At 33.7% G+C, this 17,901-nt stretch overlaps 2 protein-coding genes across 2 annotated transcripts in view; both read left to right on the top strand.

Moving 5' to 3' along the window:
• The window catches only part of LOC127859681 (uncharacterized), a 306,342-nt gene extending 305,999 nt beyond the window's left edge, over positions 1 to 343 (top strand). Inside the window, exons 15-16 of the mRNA XM_052397187.1 lie at positions 1 to 48; positions 160 to 343. The exon at positions 1 to 48 is cut by the window's left edge and continues 106 nt beyond it. Of these exons, the coding sequence (XP_052253147.1) occupies positions 1 to 48; positions 160 to 343 (232 nt within the window). The remainder of the gene's footprint in view (positions 49 to 159) is intronic.
• A 3,461-nt stretch (positions 344 to 3,804) lies between these two features.
• Positions 3,805 to 17,901, top strand: part of LOC127860025 (transient receptor potential cation channel subfamily M member 1-like) — an 86,237-nt gene continuing 72,140 nt past the window's right edge. The window contains exons 1-4 of the mRNA XM_052397741.1: positions 3,805 to 3,909; positions 10,298 to 10,429; positions 12,209 to 12,253; positions 13,661 to 13,727. Of these exons, the coding sequence (XP_052253701.1) occupies positions 3,904 to 3,909; positions 10,298 to 10,429; positions 12,209 to 12,253; positions 13,661 to 13,727 (250 nt within the window). The 5' untranslated portion in view covers positions 3,805 to 3,903. The remainder of the gene's footprint in view (positions 3,910 to 10,297; positions 10,430 to 12,208; positions 12,254 to 13,660; positions 13,728 to 17,901) is intronic.

Here is a 17,901-nt window from a genome sequence, read left to right as displayed (position 1 = left end):
CATACCTTCCGTTTTGGTAATCACAACTGACACGGATACTCGCAAACGGTAATACTTCTCGAAATAAAAACATTATGTGAAATCGATTTAAATATGTACACAAAATATGGTATACAGGCTTTATGAGATCTCATTTACACAGTTCTTGTTGGATTTTAGACAAGACAGTGCCATTTCGGACAGCAAGAATGAAATCAGATCGAAAATGCTTCAAAACAGTACTATTCCAAATGACGGAATCAAAACGTGTCAAGAAACTTACCAGGAAAAGCTACACCTTTGCGGCAAGTTCAAAATGCTTGCGCAGATGATCTGCGATCTTTGTTGGGATGTTACGTATTAGCTCGTTGTAAACTGTTTCTTCGAACGTCGCTATGTATTGAGCATTTATCGAGTTTTCTCTAAATACGATAATTATATTATATCTGTCTTTACTTATTAATGTTATTTCGTTCGTAAATAGACGGTTACATCTGATTTAACAATATTATGTCTGATAAAAATGAACATAAATGTGTTTTATAAAATGGTATAAAACGTGTAGATGTGTAATAGTGTATATGCAGTTCTTTAGAATGTACTCCCTGTTAACATAGCCTATGCTGTATGAATGATATAAAAATGATAATGGATATGATTGTTGTTATCCGACACAAAGGAACCCTATTCGGAAGCATATTGATCCTCATTTATAGAAAGTGACCTATAGTTATAACACAGTTTAAACAGTTTATTGTTTATACAATATACACATATACATGAGTATACAGCACACACATGGTATGTATCCAACAAACGAATGGTCAGGTGACTAGTACATTGTATACAAATATGGTACATTTTCATATACAAACAAAACATAAGCAAGAGATCAATCCTTGTTACCATGATTAATCTACACTAAATGGTTGTGTACGAACGTGTTTTAATTGTTAAAGGATAATCATAGTAAAGGTTAAAGAAATTAGTAGACGAAAGGCTTGTTCACATAAAATGCAAGATTGTTAACGGTTCGACCATTTTCGGATTTCATTAATTCTCAAATTTAAACATATTTGGCTCTTTCAAATAGTATTTATCAATCTTTAACTTTCCCACTTCTGCTTTTAGTGTACCTTCAAATATGAAGAAATACCCATTTTCGAGCATATGACACATATTACAATGTCTCTCGTATGGAATTGAAGTATGTTTTGCCACCTAACGGTCTCAGCTTTCAGTCAATGTGAAGATACAAAAAGTCTACTTCTAACACTTCTAATCGTGTTTGTTTTGATACTTGTACGATATGATTTATTTTAAAATAACGAAAGGTTACAAAATACCTAGCTCGAGAAGAAAAAAAGAGTTTTGGCAAGATGTTTACAAATAGGTCATGACATCGTTAGTTTAACATAGACAAACATATTTAATCATCGCCAAAACTTATATTTAGCCCCGCAAATTGAAATCAGAGTAATTACAAAAGGAAACATACAAGCTTACACAGTTGTTGTACATTGTGTCTGATTTCCATTATTCTACACACAGTGTTGTACACAAATTTAGCATAGTACCAGTAATCTAACTTTACAATTGTAACCAATATCTAACTACATTTAGAGCTCTTATCGTATGGAAAGAAGTTATTCCTAATTAACCATGTTCAAAATTATTTTGAGACTGTATCTTTACATCTGTTCTCTTTTAGAAAAAAGTTTAAAAAAACACTTTCTAGCACAGGTGCGCTGTTTAATCTAGACACCCCAGTCGCATAATGTAAAATAGAAAATGTGAGCCTATACAATAAGTAAAATTTACATGTAACAGACATTTTAGGGTATTTTAACATACATGCGATTAGTTAGGACGTGTCCTTTGATGTCTTACCTGATAAGATATCGACGCTTGGTGTTAAAAACAATAACCAAATAAGTACAATTACTGACAACCTCCGATAGTTCATCTTTATAAAAGAATTGTATGTTGTTCCTTTATTTACCACCGTCCTTAAAGTCTTAATTTTTTTGTCTTCGAAGAATTTACATTTAGTTTCAATCTATCACAGTACTGTTCTAATAATAACAAACTCTTTTAAACTCATCTTAAGTTTATATTATTATACCAATATCATCCGCATAAAGTATTGAAAATTAGTTAAGCATATCTAAATCTATGCCATTAACGCTATGCAAAATATAGCATTATTCTATATCATTTAAATACATCAATAATAAAAACGGTTATAGTGAATAGTTATAGTGAATCCCACTTCCGTTACCCAACAAAGCAAACGAATTCTTCTTTACATATTACATTTTCCATTTCACCCTTAAGTTGCCATTCATACAAATTGCTTTTATTATGTTAAACATGTTACCTTTTATACCAAGTTTGATAAGTTTGTACGCAATAATATCCCTTAGCAAAACAAATCAACGCTTAAGTGTAGTCCACAATTTGAACATGTTACTTCCTATAATTCTGAACAAAATGGTAAATTACACCATGGATGATAAAAATATAATCCACATTTTTTCCCAAACCAGCCTGAGCCTCAACATATACATGATAGTTTGCAGCCCAAAGATTTAATCTACTATTTATCAATTTTGTAAACAATATACCAAAATAACTAAGCAGAGTAATGCCCCTGTAAAAGAATAATCAATCAGATCAATAATCAGGGGAGTGCCCCTTCAAAATGAGATTGTTAAAAAATGCATATCCCACACTTGAAAACTTATCAGAGTAAATACCATATTTGAAAAATGCATATAACTTATAATCAGGTCCCGCTGCATATCCATTGTTTAATTATTAAAAAGTAAATGACACATTTAATTCTTCAAACATACACTCTAATTTTCCTTCCATATTATATATGTCATTAAACTACAAATTGTAATCGTATTGCTTATACAAATGCGAGTCTGGGTCATTAACAGCTTAAACTAATCTAAAAATCTAATTATTGCATATTGACATGTTTTCACTTTTGTTGACATTTCCCTTGTACATTTTACAATATCGATCTGACTTAGAATTTGATAACCTCGCATTTTCTGACTTAAGACATTCTTTATCATCATGTAAACCTTTCTTTTTCTTTTCAATACCTTTGAAAAAAAACTCCTGGAATAAGCCATGTTTTCTGTTACTAACAGAAACATTATTATAGTAATTTTTGTAAAAGCAGTGTTTTAAATGTTAACATTCATCATACAAAATGTATTCTTATTTGTATTGTCATCGCATTAATCAACACATTTTTTCTTAAGCACGGCACACAACACATATTGGTCACCGATTTGGGATTAGCAGTTAAATACCGAAAGTTACCCAGCACCAAGAAAATGACTCATAATCATGCAGAATTACAAATATGTAGCTGCAAAATGACCTCACAGTTTATAACCTACAAAACATGTCATCCGTTAAACTGCATGTATTTAATGCTATATAATGAAAAAGACAGTTTTAAGCTCACCAGTTGTTTCGTTTGCTTATAATTGTACATGTGCGCATAGAAGCCATTAAACGCGTATTGTTTATATACATCCCGGTGAAATGCCATTATTCAACAATATCCCTCACATACATAGTCATGTACCTAACTTAATAATCATTTGCATTTCTAAAAATAGTATTTAATCTCTTTAATGAAGCGATCGCATTTTTACCAACATAATCAATGTCTATTGAGCATGTACAAAATCAACATCCTGATGCATGTGTTATGTTTTATTTGAAATGTTCGCAATTTTGATTGAAATGACTAAACGAATGTTGATCAAAAATGTGATTTCTTTATTGATAGATGTTTCACTTGGGAGTTTTCTCTTGGACTGGGTTCTTTGCGATCGTGACAGAGCTGTTGTTGTCAAGCGACTGGTGTGTACAGATGACATAAGAAAGATAATAATGAATGTAAGTAAAACATTTACGGACGGTAGTATAATGTACCCTTGTGCAAAGTATATACTAGTTTAAGATAGGATTTGTACGCTTTAAGTTTAGCACAATGCGTTAAAGAAACCGTTAACACACACACGAGCAAATTAACCACGTGCACAAATGAGGAACACATCTATGTTAAAATGTGTATGATAATAAAGTTTGGCGAGTGTTAATTGAAATGTTTTATATACATACGTTAGCTTGTGATATCTTTAAAAATAAATCGACTAGGTCCACAGGTATATTCGCAATGTAATTCCATTCTTATTTTATTCTTAACAAACCTTTTCTGAAATAAACATATGTTTTCAACCATATAGAGTCACTGAAATTGACAGATTTTCTTTCATAAGAACTGATGTTATTTGATCATATATTTAACTGTGTTCGTGAGACAGGGACTTTAATAATGCAGTTCTTGTAACTTGCACGTGCACTTAAGCATTTATCGTCGCTGTCGTTCTCAAACCTCATAGCTTCAAAATTTGCAAAATGTTTTCTTCGTCTTTTCCGAATATATGAAGTCTGGCGCGTGTTTTGTGCTATATCTCGTAGCTCTACGCCAATCAGAACCCTTGAAAAAGCCACGTGACGAAATGTTGTAGAATGAGTGTTGGCTTTTTTTTCCGGCGAAAAAGTCATAGCGACGCCATTTCACCTATAGGTACGTCGTTTCGTTTAGACAAATTTGACAAAAACGTTTTTATATTTTTTTCTATTTGCAACTACGAGGTTTCCTATCAGGACGAGTTGTCGTACCTCATAAAAATGACAAAACTGTGGTGACAAAATATCGTATCGACCATGTCTGACTGTCAGTATGACTTATCAGTATGACTTACGCGTCTACGGCTTACACCGTATTTTGCAGCTTCATTTGTTTGGTATTTTTACAGAATTTCAATTTCTAAAACATCGTTATAAAAAAAATGAGACGGTTTTTTCTCTCTCCTGAAAAGTTGGCATTTTGTAGCTACGAGGTTTGAGAACGACAGCGACGTTATGATACAAACAAAATAAAACATTTAATAATAATCAAGTTATATTGGATGAAAAATATTTAAACATCAAAGTGACTATATAAATGGAATGCATTATATTGACAATAGCAAGAAACGACGCTTAATAATACATGTTTATTTCCCCCATCAAATGGGGGAGATAATATCCATCAGCTCCCAGTCAGTATGTTAGTCCGCAGTTACACTTGGTTTCATTTAGAATATTGAGATTTGTCATTGTAAAGCTTTAATTTATATTTTGGTTAGACTTCTATTGACTTTAGTTTAGTAAACTAAAGGTCACTTTCACAGAGATAGCTTATGTAACACGATTTGTTATGTAAATAATCAGTTTGAGTATTACAAGTACTTAACATATAACCTTTTAAATACCTAAGTGTTTTGAACTTTTACTTGGGGTAAAAACTGTCTAAAATTGCATTATGAGTAGCAACATATACTGTCGCACCGACTTTTTTATAGCGCAAGGTTGAAGCTAAAATCGAAAGCAACACTTACTGTCGCATAACCTTCGTACGCTATATGTCGCATCTTTACGCAATAAATTGATGTGGAGCTATTTTGCGCAACATCAATGGTAAATAACGCACGCGTTCACAAACCAAATTGTGTAGTACAGTTGGATTGTGATAACTAGAGCAATCGAAACCTCAACATGTAAAATCCAATTAATGTTAACCAGAGTTATAAAATTCTCGTAAGTAATATTCACTTTTCCTGCGATTGAATAGTCCGCCAGCATAAATCATGAAAACTATTCACTTTATAAATCGAGATTGAGTAAAATAAGAATTGTAATTAAATTAAACATATTTCATTAGCTGTTTTCATTGGATATATAGTAATTAAAAATTAACTGCGTAGTTTATGGTCACATTCAGCATTGAACTTGTGTTTGCACGTCCGAAAATACCCAAAATGTGTGTACATGTATATTACTCTTCGTTCAAAGCTGTATGAACTAACTATGTACATGAATGAAAAGGAATACATTGCGTCTGCGACAATTGTTGATACAAGTATGGCCATTTTTTATTACAGAAAAAATAGTTGTAGAAAATATTGCTTTCAAGTCCGTTTCAAATATTGTGTAATTTTGTTCAAGCAATAAGAGCTGTATGACTTTGGTGCGAAGGTGGTCGCAGATGAAATAGTTTTGACAAACTATGGCCCTTTGTCATTTTTTATACGATACATATAGTTACACAATGTTTGTCTGCTCTTGTCAAATTTCGATCAAATTGTAATTTAACCAGTATGTGCAGATGATAACTATTAGTAGGGCATATTTACTGCGACAAGCTTAGACATAATCCTGGACCTGACAGATTAAATCTATGCGCTGGTTGATTGTCAACGCTTACAACTTTGATTATCAACGCATTCGTCTTTGCGCATAGACATTTATATGTGATTGTTCAACGTGCATACAAAGGCCTAAACCTTTACATTACATAAGCACATTCTATCATAAATAAGAAGTCACAAACATGAATCAATCGTATTGTACGATATTTACCCAAAATTTGTAATACTCAATAAAACCAATAACTTATCGACAGCAATATTTGTATACAGTATGATAACTCACACAATAAATATAAGATAATACTTCTGCTTGAAACGATGTTTTGTTTTCCTTAATCCAAATGCTTAATTTACTAAAAGACCAAGGTCAACAAATCTAAATTAGGCTCATATATGTTGTTTCTTCCCACTATCAACTCAAATCAAAAAATGAAGATAGGTCGGTCTTGTTCCGTTATTTTTTTTGTAATACATGTTACATGTTCTTATCTTACAAAGACGAACGTTTAAATCCATCAAGACATAATAAGAAAACTACTTTGTCTAATTAACAACGCACGCGATTCAAATGTGTTGAAGAAGTCAACTTACACAAAATAATATAAGTCCTGTAAACATATTGAATAAACATTACATACACAAAATAATATAAGTCCTGTAAACATAATGAATAAACATTACATAAAATATTTCACTTTAAAATAGCAAAACATGTGCATTCGCGCCACCTCCTATTCTGAGCGCCCCCTCATTGGCATTGGCTTCATCTGTTTTTATAAAATACAAATGTATTTATTAGATCGGCGAGAAGCCTAGGTTTTTGTGCTCGCATTAAGTTGTACAGGTTCAAGCAAACGTTTTATGTAAAGAGCGATGTAATTGGCTGTCACAACTTATAAAGATCATCTTGTTTTCAAATGGGTTGTGATTGGATTTGTCTGTACACATTTGGATGAATGTATAATCGCTGAATCGCACTACATTGGCCGGTTTTCTAAATAATGCGAAATATGTTGAAAAAACCCATATAAAACCTAATCACCCTAAATAATTATCAGTTAAATTTCAAAATATCCGGCCTAAGAGCCACCTCTGAACTAGCATTGGCTCATGTATTAATGCATCTCCAAAAGAGTTGGCGCACGTGATTAACTATATTCCCGTCATGAATGAAATTCGCCGGATACACTATTTGGACCTTTGATTTTTAATTGTGCGCTTTCAGTAGGTTACATTGAGATTTCAGATGGCATCTAGTCCATTGAATGTAAAAAGGAAATCAAAGTCGATTAATAATTTGGTGTTCCTATGCCTTTTAACAGTGTTCATGATTGTTTCTTCAGTGCCGTTATTATAAAAAAAATCACTATCTGTTTTGATGGGAATGGCGTGGGTGTATGTGACCGAGTCTCTGTGCACGAACAAAGTAAACATTACCAGGGTCAATCTCATTGTTATTCAACAGGTCTTAAATTGTTTGTTACTGAGTCTCTGTGGACAAGCAATGAAGAAATAACTATGGTCATCATCATTATTCTTTAAAAAGTATATAATTATGTTATTGCAGTTTTCTCCGTATTCCTAAATAAACCCCCTTAATATCAGGTTGTTCCGTCTTGATCTTGCTTCGATAACGATTGATGTATATGCAAGGGTCTTTTAAGTCAGACTGAACATTCGCGGTAAATGCATCTTCAGTAAGCTGTTCATTGATGTTTATTGCATATGTACTACAATTAAACTGCAATTCATTTGCTCGTTCTGGATGAAGCACAGTTCATCAAACATGTGATTCAAAATGTCATATAATGAACTGTTGATATACTCTTGCTTTGACATGCTCTGAGATGACGATTTGCTTTGTTGTTTGTTTTCTCGGTCCTCAATGGCACTAAACCGGTTTTCCGCGTGCATGGACAATCGTCAAAATCTATGTTTCTTTCCATTTTGGTCAAGTACACACACATATTCACAGTTTAGGTACCACGTAGGTCTATAAATATTCGCAAGTATGTTTTTTTAAATCTCAGAATAGAAATAAATAGTTATTTTACGCTAGCACTTTCCACGATATAGACACTGCATCACATGAACGGAAGTAACATTAAATAATTGACATTTTGCATGGACGATGATCGCTCCGCCAACTTAGTCACGTGACTTAGCGGTTATAAAACCTAGTATATGTAACACCAAATTGGCTTCTTTGCTTATAAATTGCAGAGCAACAAAACGGTTCCATCGATACATTTTTAATAAAATAGTAACGTAAAATAGTGTTTAATTGTTTTTGACATGACATTCGATTTATAACGTTGATTTTGTTAAGTCACGCAAATACCAATATTCCCTATTAGTTTACATATACACGTGATATATTTCATAATTAATATAGCTTATATGACATTTTCAGTTTCTGAAATATATTATTTTTGGTATAAGGGGTATATTGGGTAATTTTGGTAATTCTACACATTGAAGCTTCAACTCGCACTTGTCAAGGCCACATTTCCACGTCGTTGGAAATTGTACATATTAAATTCTTCTAATTTATCTATCTAGATACCGACTTTCCGAGTTTCATAAACCTTATTTACATTGATTCTTTATATTTCTTTATCATTGTTTCGACAAAATATAAGAAACTCGTTGAATACATGAGAACTAGGCATTCGACTCGTCTAGAAAATGTTCGACAGGTCGTTATCAACCGGCGCGCAAGATTTATCGATCGCAGATTGGTCGATCGATATTTAGATAATATTCTGATTGACACTGGCGAGATGACAATCGACATGCGTTACTTTGTATGGCTTCTATAAACAAATATCAAATATTAAAGATAATTCTGGATTTTGGTGAAAATACCGTCGATATACCCGTTTGCGCACATTCATGAAAAAATAAAAATAAATATACTCATAAATGCATACATAACCAGTATATATACTATATTTGAGTTACATCCTTCAAAGGTCAATTTAATAATGGTATGAATTTCGACAATGTTCAGAAAAATCGTAATGCTATGATTTAACATGTGCACAGACGGGTCCCATATTTCACTTTGGATAACGAACTAAGAAGACAAAGCTACCATATATGCGGACATACTAATTAAACAGTAGAATTATTATTACGTCGAAAAATAACGGTTATTTAGTGTTATAAATCAATTATATGGACATGTTATTTATATATGGGTGGTGAATAGTTAAGTATACTGGACACTTGCTATTGCAAAAACGGAGTGAGAAGCAGTGAGTTAATGAGAAAATTATTTCTCAGTTGTGTAGGGAATTGATGTGCGCACAGCTAACAGCCATGTATTGATTTCAATAGTAATTATAATGTATTTGTAAAAGCCTATTGATTATTATATTTGTCATTATATATATGAAGGTCATTGTTGTAATATCCACTCACTCCGTAACAAGACCTATCAGTATCATACCAAATGTGTGTTTGCCTCGTAAGTTAACAAATAAACACAACAATCGATACACTCTGTGAAGTTATAGCACGTGCACACAAAGTTATCACTAAAATACGGTTGAAAACGGCTTAATATCCAAAAACCTACACAAGTTGAAGATATTTCAGTATCAGAATATGCATGTGTATAATTATGGCGAGGCGTGTTTTGTGCCTAGTAACATTAGTTTCTAAAAACAATACAAAACACAAACTTAACACCTTCCTATTGAATACGAATTCGTTGAACCATAGTGATTCTCACCCTTGACACAGTCAATTTATACTGTACTCAAGGACCCATTCTGCTAAATGAAAAAAGTAAGCTATTTGATAGGCATCACATACCTTAATTTATATTTTACAGTAAAAGTATAATTGCTTCTAACAATAATACAGTTTTCATCGTAAATTGACAACATAACAACTCAGTTGGATGAGTTTAACAAGATATATACTTTAGGTTTGAGTTGAGTGACTGAAAACTCAGGAAATGTATGTGTACATATTGGTTAGCAAATCTGAAACACTCGTTTGTATTTTGTGTTTAACAGAGTGATGCTATCGCATTCACCATGAATTATTTCTTGATTCGCAACGATGTAGAAGTTATTGAAGCGTTACTTCAACTGGATGTCGACATGAATTCAGCGTGGATAGACAATCGGCAATACATTTACTTATGTGTAAGTTGAACTTTAAGTAAATTCAGGTAAGTCAAATGGCTAGTAGTTATGAGTATTGATTAATTTATATTCGCTTTCGTGATACTTATTTATTTTCCAACAAAGTTGTGAGCCAGTTTGTATCAGCCTGTCTTGTTTATTTATCCCATACATACATCCCACAATAATGGGGACAATATATATTGTATAGTATTTAAAATTTGCCAGCGCTAAGTGAACACGTGTTTTGTTCATGATTGCGCCTGACACTAATTTCTTGTTAGAATCTGGGAAATCGAAGACGAACAAGGAAACATAAGATCGAAATTTCATACTTAAAGCGGGTATATACGATTTATTATATGTGTTTAATTGTAATATATTGATAAAATATGTTACAATAACACAAAATAGGCAAGAAAAATTATACATCAAAGCCGAATTTCATAAAATGCAGCAAAGACAAATTAGCGCCCCGAGCCGATAGTGACGTGCATATTTTCCTACAATAACCGAAGCATTCGTCTTTGTATTATAAACCGTTAAACTACGAGGGGTGTTCAGAAGTTCGTGGATTTTCGCTATAACTTATTAGTTTGCTGGTAAAAGTCAATGAAATTTACATATTATACAAACCAATTATCACGGACTTTATATATAAGCTAAAAATGCATGAATTCCATAAAGCGCGTTTGAAACGCGTTGCCATAGAGACCTCAGTAACGACATGCGGCGCACGCGTGTATTTTATTATAAGTATGAGCGTTACGCGAATTTAAATTTGGTTTAAATGTCGTTGATAAACAGAATTTACGGCAAATTTTACGTTACAACGCCTAAGTCCTCCTTACAGCCCGGATTTGGCCCCTATGGACTTCCGCGTCTTCCCGGAAGTTAAATCACGGTTGCGCGGTATTCGCTTTGCAAGTAAACAGGAACTTACAGTTGCAGCAAAGCGAATCGTGTCGTCTTTTGACGCTGACTGGTATAAGACACTTTTGACAAGTGGATTTCCCGACACATAAAGTGCATTCGCGTTAGAGGTGATTATGTGAAAAAGATTTGACAGTTGTTAACTTCATAACGTCATTGACGTTGAACAGAAACGTTACACGTGCGTCGGTGTGCGCATTGTGCACATGTTTAAATCTCTGATATATATTTATTGTTTTATGTATTTCCATGATATTTGGAGAGTAGATTTGGAAAGGACGAAATATTCTTAACATGCTATTTGTTTTTCCATTTATGTTACCAAATGAAAGTTATAGCGAAAATCCACGAACTTCTGGAACACCCCTCGTAAGTTTAGATGCACATCGTACATGTATGGTATACATGCTGGCGAATTCGGCTGTACAGCCGTTTTCAATTTCAGAATAAAATATCTGGCTTATTTCGCATTTTTCGACACATGTTCTTCTTAACTTTTATTTTAATTTATATTGAAATATATATATAATTTTTTTACACAGTTTATATAAATTAATAAATATTTGACAAAATCGTATATACCCGCTTTAAGATTATGGGTGTGCAACTCCATTAACCCAACGTAAAAACTTATATCAACGTCAATGTGCACGTCACGTGAATGTAGAATCTCCACGATCATGAAATTGTGAACGTTGTCGGCTGCCAATTTCAAATCCCAACTTCGATATTCGCGATTGCTAAAATTCCAAGGTTTATTCAACAAAACTAAAGATTTAAGAAGTCTTAACCTACATAAAAGCCTGTGAAACAATTTTCAATCTTGAAACGGTTATGTACGTTTTATGTTTTATTTTGATATTTCAGGATGTTAATGATGGAATGCTGAGGCGTTTGAAGGCAAATATAAAGGTAATTATATCTATGTGTCATTTTTACTCGTTCATGCATTTGAAATGATAATGTTCTGTTAAATTTGTCCAGTCATCACGTTCTTCCGCAAACAAGGGACGAATTTAATATAGTACATATTATTAGTTTTTGTAGATGAATAAAATTGCAAATTTTTGAATATTCTTATCATACGAACACCACACTTAGTGTTTAATTACTTTGGAAATTTGACTGTACTTTATACGTGCATCGATGCTTTTTTCCAATAAATTGCCTTTTAACATTTGTTCAATTGTAATTGATTATTGAATATTTTACGTTTAATATAAGACAATCAGCCCATGCAATTGAATGATACTTGTATAATTTAACTTAAAACAGGTGTGGTTGGTAGCCATGACTAGATGCTAGAAATGAAATTTGTGCAAATTCAGCAGTAAGCCATTAATTCACGTCGCGTATATATATGACTTCATTCCCATAAAATATTACCGGTATACATAATCTAAATGTACTTGTATAAACAGGTTATTGACTAGAGGACCATTAAATTTACCAGGCACACACTGTCAGAATAGTTTACCGCGGCAATAAGCCTGTCTACTAGTGCATCTGATATTAAAATATTTCATTGACATTTGTAAACAGTAATATTAGCTTGGGTTTTAATTGTAACAGTAACATTTGTTACAATGTTCCTTTGCGAGACGTTTGTGCAGTTTGTGTATGTATGAGGGCAATATAACGAATCAAAGCCATTAAACATTACGAAATACTGCCCATTTGTTTTAAAAAAAAGTGCTAAAGCTGGTAACACAAATTTATATAGTGAATAAGTTTACAACAGATCATTATCAATACTTATTGTCGTTAAACAATTTGTTGTTTACTATTTGAATCTATCAATATTACACATCATTTTCAACTATTCAATACTATAAACTTAGGAAGCGTATATAGTTTACCCCAATAATATGGTCATGCCGGATTAATTTATATCGGCTTTCGGTTAAGTAACATGGTATGTCGACATAGTTTTGGCTTGCATCCACTTAATTTTACTCGCCATAACGACATTTAGTTAAAGTCTCGACATAGATGTTTCCGGCTTATCCCGAAAACATATTTGGTCGACATGATCTAAGTCGACAAATCAACATAAATTGTTGTTTATTGTTTATGGATATTGTAACGGTCGGTTGGCTGCGGTAAGATTTAACCCTGCTAAGATAATAATCAATATAGATTGACCGCAGTAAGAGGCTACTTTTTTCAATTAAGATATGAATATAATGAATAGGTTGTATTCATCATGATGCGTTATTCGTTTTTCTTCATTATTGAAATATCAAAAAGAAAAAGAAGCTGTAAGAAGCTCTATGTTATACTATACTATGATTGGTCTCTATAAAATTGTATTTGCAGGACATACCCATGGTTTCGTCGTTAATGCAGAAAGTGAAGGCGCGCCCATTGCAAGGCAAAGTCAATGGTAATATACAATTGAAATTCTTAAACTTAATTTGTATCATTCCACTACCATGATATCTGCCTGGTATAAAACTGCCTCTTGTTTGTATTTTTATATCACGCCAACGGGGTCCAAATCAGTAACTGTTTGAAGTAGGACAAACTGTTTGGAATCAACAATAAAGTCATGCTTTAGATTAACGAAACTCAGATTCACAAAACAAACAGGTCGATATCATTATTTATTATTTTGAGGAAAAAATCAATATAAACATAAATAAATGTTTTAAATATATTTAACACACGTGCAAATGACGTCATGCTTTTCACCTCAAATGTCATAGAACATATTAATTCCTGATAAAAGCAAACGTCGTGTCGATTCTATTTTAATATTTCTTTTAAAATGTTAACGCAGAGGTTTGATAAACGTAACGCAGATTTTCGCCATTTCGTTTTGCAATATACCAGGCTCCGTAAGAATACAAAAACGGCTCGGAAAAAATCTCCGTCATTTTGTTGTAAGTATCACCTGAAATATTACCGTATTATGGGGAAGTAACATGTTATTCTCTAGTTAATTAAATTAATATGTCCTGTTTGCATGGGGGACTTCTCTTTCACGAAATATTCGCCAAGGCAGTATGCGATTTCTTGCAAATAAATACTTGAAATTCTATTTTATATATTTCGTTTGAAAATTAACAATTAATATACAAAAACTGGTGTCGGTTCTAAAAGAATAGTGATCTTCAGCCAACCGTTGTGCAACGCTTCGAGTACGACAATTCACTCTTTACATTGATGCCATCCACTGCACCCGCCGCTTGTTTAAGATGGTCTCGGGTGAGAAAGAGAGAGAGGTATACGACGTGCGAAAATTGTCCTCACTGAAATCTAAGTCATCGCGAAAGCATCAATTTCATCATCGCATTTGAAGGCCCTTAGCCGACGTGGAGAAGAAATGGAGTCCGGAAACCCACTAATAGTCTAAGCAGCCCTTATTAGGAAGGCATAAGTGGTTGAAACAAAAAGAACACAAATACAACGGGAAAATTCTTATCAAATAGGGCGCATGGATTGATCGTGCACGTACGTCTGGCCAGTAACAAAAGACCACATAGAACAACAGCCCTGCTAGGGAACGAGCTCAACAAATACGGAATTGGCATCGCAGCCCTAAATGAGACTAAGCTTGCAGGAGACGAGCTTTTTGAAAGAGGCTCTGGATACACCTTCTTCTGCATTTGTAGACCTATCAAGAAACGGCGTAATGTAGGCGTAGGTTTTGCAATGAAAACTTCGCGTGTTTGAAAGATTATTGGACTTATCAAGGTTGTTAAGGAAAGGCGTATGTCTATGAAACTCCTATTGTTGGCTGAAAGGAAGAATCTTACCGTTACAAGCGCCTAAGCTCATATCATGACTTACTCAGAAGAAGTAAAGACACATTTCTACGAAGATATTCAAACCTTCATTACCGACGTTCCAGCATGCTTGAGACCCAGAAAGATGTACGCCTACTCTCCATTGGCAGTGCGCCGAGTACTGACGCTATCCCAGGTAAGACCTACAAGGAGGGAACGACAGCATTTACTGCCAGGCTCCATCAGATGTTTCTTCTTAAGTGGGAGAAAGAGACGATTTCCAAGGCATTCAAAATCACTTCTATTATGCATGTGTACAAGCGCAAATGAAACACAAAGGTTATCGATAACCACATAGACCTACCCCTGCTCCCTGTTGCAGGGGAAATCCTTCCAGTATCTTGCGTAATCGCCTGTTTGCTCATATTTACAATAGCCTCTTACCTTAAAGTCATTGGGTTTCAGCAAGAAACGAGGAGCCATCGAGTTTGCTGCTAGGCAGCATCAAGAAAAGTTGCATGAGCAAAACACTAACTTGTTCTCCAACTATGACAATTTTTTGACACTGTAAGCAGAGAGGGTCAGTTGAAGATATAAGCCAAGAACGGATGCCAAAGGAAATGAATTGCCACCAATGAATGGAAACCAGAGTCCAGGACAGCGAAGGTTCATCTAACACATTTCCTGTTACAAACCGGGTCAAGCAAGGCTGCGCCCTGGCCCAGATACTGTTCAGCATCATGTTTTCCGCAATGCTCACAAACGCTCCTTCAGAGACCAGGATGTTGATGTCAATCTGAGATACCGCATAGATTATTCAACTTTTCAACCATCAGAGGCTCCAGGCAAATACCAAGACAACAGCATAGATCTGCTGTTAACTGATGATTGTGCCCTTAACGCTGTCTCAGAAGCCGATATGCAATAATGAGTTGACATGTTTTCTAGGACCTGCGTATTTTTTGTCTTACCATCAGCACACATAAATCTTTAATAAGCACAGGCATGAAAAACCGTGCGTGGGTTATGACATGTATATGGTCAGATGCTAAACAAAGAGGATCGCTTCACGTATCGTGCATTAGACTCTCACATAATGTCACAATCGATAAAAAAGTAAACATTTGCATAGTCTTAGCCAGCTTAACCTTGAGAAGACTATATTGGAATGATTGGAGAAAAAGAGGCACCAACACCCAGACCAAGCTGAAATTATTTAGCGCAACAATGCTCCCTATGATGATCTATGCATCTGAAACATGAAAAGTATGTCAACCCCATGATGGGAAAAAGAACCATTTTCACACAAGTCTAAGGAAGGTTCTTCAGATTCGGTTTCAAGACACAGAGGTTTTGACTAAGGAAGGTCTGCCTGCTCTGGGAACGTAACCTGACTAGAGGCTGCCTTCAATAATGTTCTATGGAAGTTTGCAGGATAAACAGCGGTCCCAAAACCAAAACGCTTCGAATGCACAATAAACGCCTCACTAAAAGTCCGACATTAGGCACCAGGCACAAATGATTGCACTTACTGACGCTATTTCATCTACAAAGGCGTCAAGACGTGTGAGGCGAATATTACAACTGCCAACCCACATGGAGACGTCCCGCTTATTTCTCATTAGTACAACTACGTTTTGCCCCAAGATCGGCCTGATCACACATTCAAATATAGTTTTGTTTAATACCTACCCACTTATTTTTTAACAAAACGTATATATGTGTTTATCGTCGTAAAAACGTATCAAATAAATTATATATCATCAGATAAAAAAACTTAGTATACTTATGAAAATGACAAGTGTAAACGTTAAGTGATCATTAAAGCTACACATTGTTGCACAACAAGTCACATTTATTATATTATTTGAATGATTTTTATAAAAGAAAGTTGGTGCATATAATTTAAGTGCAAATGTAACCATGTTTGAAATGACAGTGCCTTTTAACCTTAAATAAAATTGTATTTAATATATACTAATTGTTCAAAAGGTAGCGTTTTCGAATACTTGGTTTACATATATCACACACGTTTTAAAATTCATATTGGCGAAGTATGATTCATAAATTGGATAGACATTATTTATCTAAAATTATGTTATTTATCTTCAAGAATTTACAAGGTACTTTTCATTCACATAGTATTGCAAAACGTCTTGTTAATAACAAAATGTATAAATAATAAAGATTACTCTCAAAAAGGCATAAATACTACAAACAATATGCATTAACTGATTAAAATATTACATCATGTGGTATCTTATATATTTATCGTTCGGATCTTAGTTTTTCGGCAACAATCAAGGTATGATGAGATACTGATGTAAACCATTTATTCACTTTTAAAAAAATGTTTTAAGTGCTCTTCATTTATTAAGTTTCTAGCTTGAAATTGTATTTATATCGTGTTTTCAACGAAGCACAAACTATGAAATACGCTCTTTATTGTTCGGTACTAATGACTAAACAATACGTAATCGTCACAGCGGGTCTTGGTGAGATTATGGCTGCTAGAGCGTAGGTTACCTCGACAACTTTCCTTCTCACCATCACCAACTACAGCAAGTAGATGTAATGTTATTATACAATAAACAGAACAAAAGTATTGGTTTGGATTAATTGATATTTTCGATTTGTCGGTGGCTATAGATATTGCTTTATCATAAACCGATTGTATTAATTAAATAACACAAATTCGGTTACACTAACATAAATCAATCATAGTTTATCATAAACTGTACTTCGTTATTTAGTTAAAACACTGTTAGATAAAGTTAGTTACACAATGTAAGTCCTGTTTAAAAGCAACATAATGTTTCAAACAAAAAC

Source organism: Dreissena polymorpha, chromosome 15 (assembly GCF_020536995.1).
Source record: "Dreissena polymorpha isolate Duluth1 chromosome 15, UMN_Dpol_1.0, whole genome shotgun sequence".
NCBI classification, from domain to species: Eukaryota; Metazoa; Mollusca; class Bivalvia; order Myida; family Dreissenidae; genus Dreissena; species Dreissena polymorpha.
Note: the sequence above shows the minus strand (reverse complement) of the source record. Positions and strands in the feature narration are given on the sequence as shown.